The sequence below is a fragment of the Octopus bimaculoides genome, chromosome 4 (assembly GCF_001194135.2).
Source record: "Octopus bimaculoides isolate UCB-OBI-ISO-001 chromosome 4, ASM119413v2, whole genome shotgun sequence".
Classification (NCBI taxonomy): Eukaryota; Metazoa; Mollusca; class Cephalopoda; order Octopoda; family Octopodidae; genus Octopus; species Octopus bimaculoides.
The window spans coordinates 114,352,158-114,355,114 of NC_068984.1; the positions used below are offsets into that span (position 1 = coordinate 114,352,158).

The following is a 2,957-nucleotide window of genomic DNA, read 5'->3' on the forward strand; positions in this document are numbered from 1 at the left end:
AAAATAATAACGCCACACAGTGGACTTCTCAAAATAACCACATTTAGTACCTAATGCGAGGAAAAACAACCAACAGAAGACGACCAACTTTCTTTTAAATAAACTTAACTGTGTATCGGCCGATTTCGCGATTACTAGAATGAATCTAGATTTCGTTCATCAGCACAGTATTGTCCCAAGAATATATATAAATAAACAGAATTCTCACCTCACCAAAAACGAACACACTACGTATCCGACAGAGTAAAGGGAATGAAGTTTATCTGTATATATCTTCATCAAAGAAGCGGGAATACTTCCGGGTTGCTTCTGGGTACCCATATATCATATACATATATAACATATATAAATCCTTATCCTCTCCTCTTATTCTCCCATCACACATTCCTTCTCTCTCTTTCTCTCATCCTCTCATGCAATTAATACCTTTGGTGTATGCATCCTAAGTACCAACGGTCTTCTAAGAGCCAATATTTAGTTGATATTAAGCAGATGAGAGACAAATATTTACTGGGACATGGTGCCAATCTATCTTGGATGATCTGGGACTTGTATCCAATACCATGTCCATTCAACCATGCCATTTCTTTTATTTCTGAAATATGAGACTTTTTCAGTTTTTCCATAGATCTAATAATAATAATTGATTTAGAGAAAAGTCTAAGGACTACCAATAAACAGAATCTAAGCTGATAAGACACAAAATTTCAGGCAGTAGAAGCATGGTTAAGAAGCCCTTAACAATCACATCGCAATCACATGGTTTCAGATTTAAGCCCACTATACAGCACTTTCAACAAGTGTCTCTCATTATAGTTCTAGATTGACCAGTGTTGGGAGTGAAGTTCAGTTGAAGGAAACTGGATGAATGTTTGTATGTGTGTGTATACGTGTGTATATACGAATGTCACTGTCTACAAGCAGTGTTCTTTGTTTCCAATCATGAAAACATGTCCAGTCTTGTTGTAATATTAGATTACTTAGAAACAGATGAGGGTTGGCAAGAGAAAGGGCTTCTTGCCATATATAAAATCTCCCCAAACAAATTCCGTCTGATTCATGTGACATTAAAATGATGATGATGATGATGATGATACATACATGAGCATGTGTGTGTGTGTATAGATGTATAGAAATGTTTGCACATACGTGGATATCATCATCATCATTATTTAACATCTGTTTTTCATACTGGTATGCTGGTATAGCTGGATGATTCAACCAGAGCTGGTAAGGCCAGAGGCAGCACCAGTTTCCATTGTCTGTTCTGGCATGGTTTCTACGACTGGATGTCCTTCCTAATGCGAACCACTCCACAGAGTGTACTGGGTGCTTTTTATGTGGCACCAATACCAGTGCATCTTATGTGGTACCCACACTGGTATCAATTTTGTTGTGGTGGATGGGTTTGTGTGTGTGTGCATGTGTATGCGTGTGTCTGCATATACACACATCACACAAATATAAAATAGAGAGTACAAGTACTAAATAACTGTACTCTTTAAGACTCTATAGTCTCAGAGGTTACAAAGCAACCTTACTAATGTTGGTGCCTTCATAAAATGTACGCAATACATTTTGTAAAGTGGTTTGTGAACAAGCAGAGATTATGTAGGGACAAAAGATGACAACTATTCTAGTGGTGGTGCCATGATGAAATGCCCCAAGTATACTCCATAAGGTGGTTGGTGATAGCAAGGGTATCCAGCCTTAGAAAGCTATTCAAAAATGAGACATGAATGAGATGCAGTACTCTAACTTATCCAAGAATGCAGTAGCTTCAAATACAAACTGATGTAAACTGTGACAACCCATCCTAGCATGGAAAACCATGATAATGTTGACGATATTTTATATATATATATATATATATATATCATCATCATCATCATCATCGTTTAACGTCCACTTTCCATGCTAGCATGGGTTGGACGATTTGACTGAGGACTGGTGAAACCGGATGGCAACACCAGGCTCCAGTCTGATTTGGCAGAGTTTCTACAGCTGGATGCCCTTCCTAACGCCAACCACTCAGAGAGTGTAGTAGGTGCTTTTACGTGTCACCCGCACGAAAACGGCCATGCTCGAAATGGTGTCTTTTATGTGCCACCCGCACAAGCCAGTCCAGGGGCACTGGCAATATAATTATATTTAAAAGAGAAAAATTTTTTTTTATTTTATCAATGTACAGACCGCACTTTGAAGTGCTCAAGATATTCTAACTTGATGTGTTAGATGAATATAGAAATGAGAATCAAGTTAGGAAAATAAATCCACATATAATAACACATATATTCAACTAAAGTCCCAATATGCATAAATTTTAAAAAAATATATTTAATACATTGGAAAGTCAAACATAAAAGGTTTTAGTATTAATGCATGAAAGAGGAAATGTGAGGAAGAGAAGAGATGCAGTTTGGGACGGGAGAAGAGATGTAGCTTGGTCTGTTGGGGGTAGGGTGTGTGAAAAGCTTCATTGTTACATGTAGGTGGGTGGCATTTGGTTATGTTCCTTTGCCTCCTGAATTCAATTTCATCACAGGTTGACTTTGTTTTTCATGTTTCCTTTATTATCCAGATTGATAAAATAATGAAATAAGCATTGGGAACAATATAACTGTACTCTAGACCAGGGGTTTTCACACTTTTTGACTTGTGGAACTTGTGGAACCATTTATATTTCAGGCTTTACCTTATAAACACTTATGAAATTTATACATAAATATTTGCATAAAATAACATATATTTTTACATTTATTTATTTAACAGTATTTAACAAATAGGTTTATTGCCAATTAAAAGATTTCGATTAAAAAACATATATAAAATCAAATTGCCCATAAAAAGTATTTGCTGTCCACGGACCCCCTGTCTTGTCCTTGCGGACCCCCTGTGGTCCGGGGACCACAGTTCGAAAACCCCTGCTCTAGACAGTGGTACTCCGGCATGGCCAC

The 2,957-nt window shown here is 37.2% G+C and overlaps 1 protein-coding gene across 2 annotated transcripts in view; it reads right to left on the bottom strand.

The window, feature by feature from the left end:
- Positions 1 to 456, bottom strand: part of LOC106872113 (protein C1orf43 homolog) — a 33,044-nt gene extending 32,588 nt beyond the window's left edge. For both annotated transcript variants that reach the window (XM_052967366.1, XM_052967367.1), the window contains exon 1: positions 427 to 456. In XM_052967366.1, coding sequence (XP_052823326.1) covers positions 427 to 441 — 15 coding nt within the window. In that variant the 5' untranslated portion in view covers positions 442 to 456. The remainder of the gene's footprint in view (positions 1 to 426) is intronic.
- Positions 457 to 2,957: the final 2,501 nt, after the last annotated feature.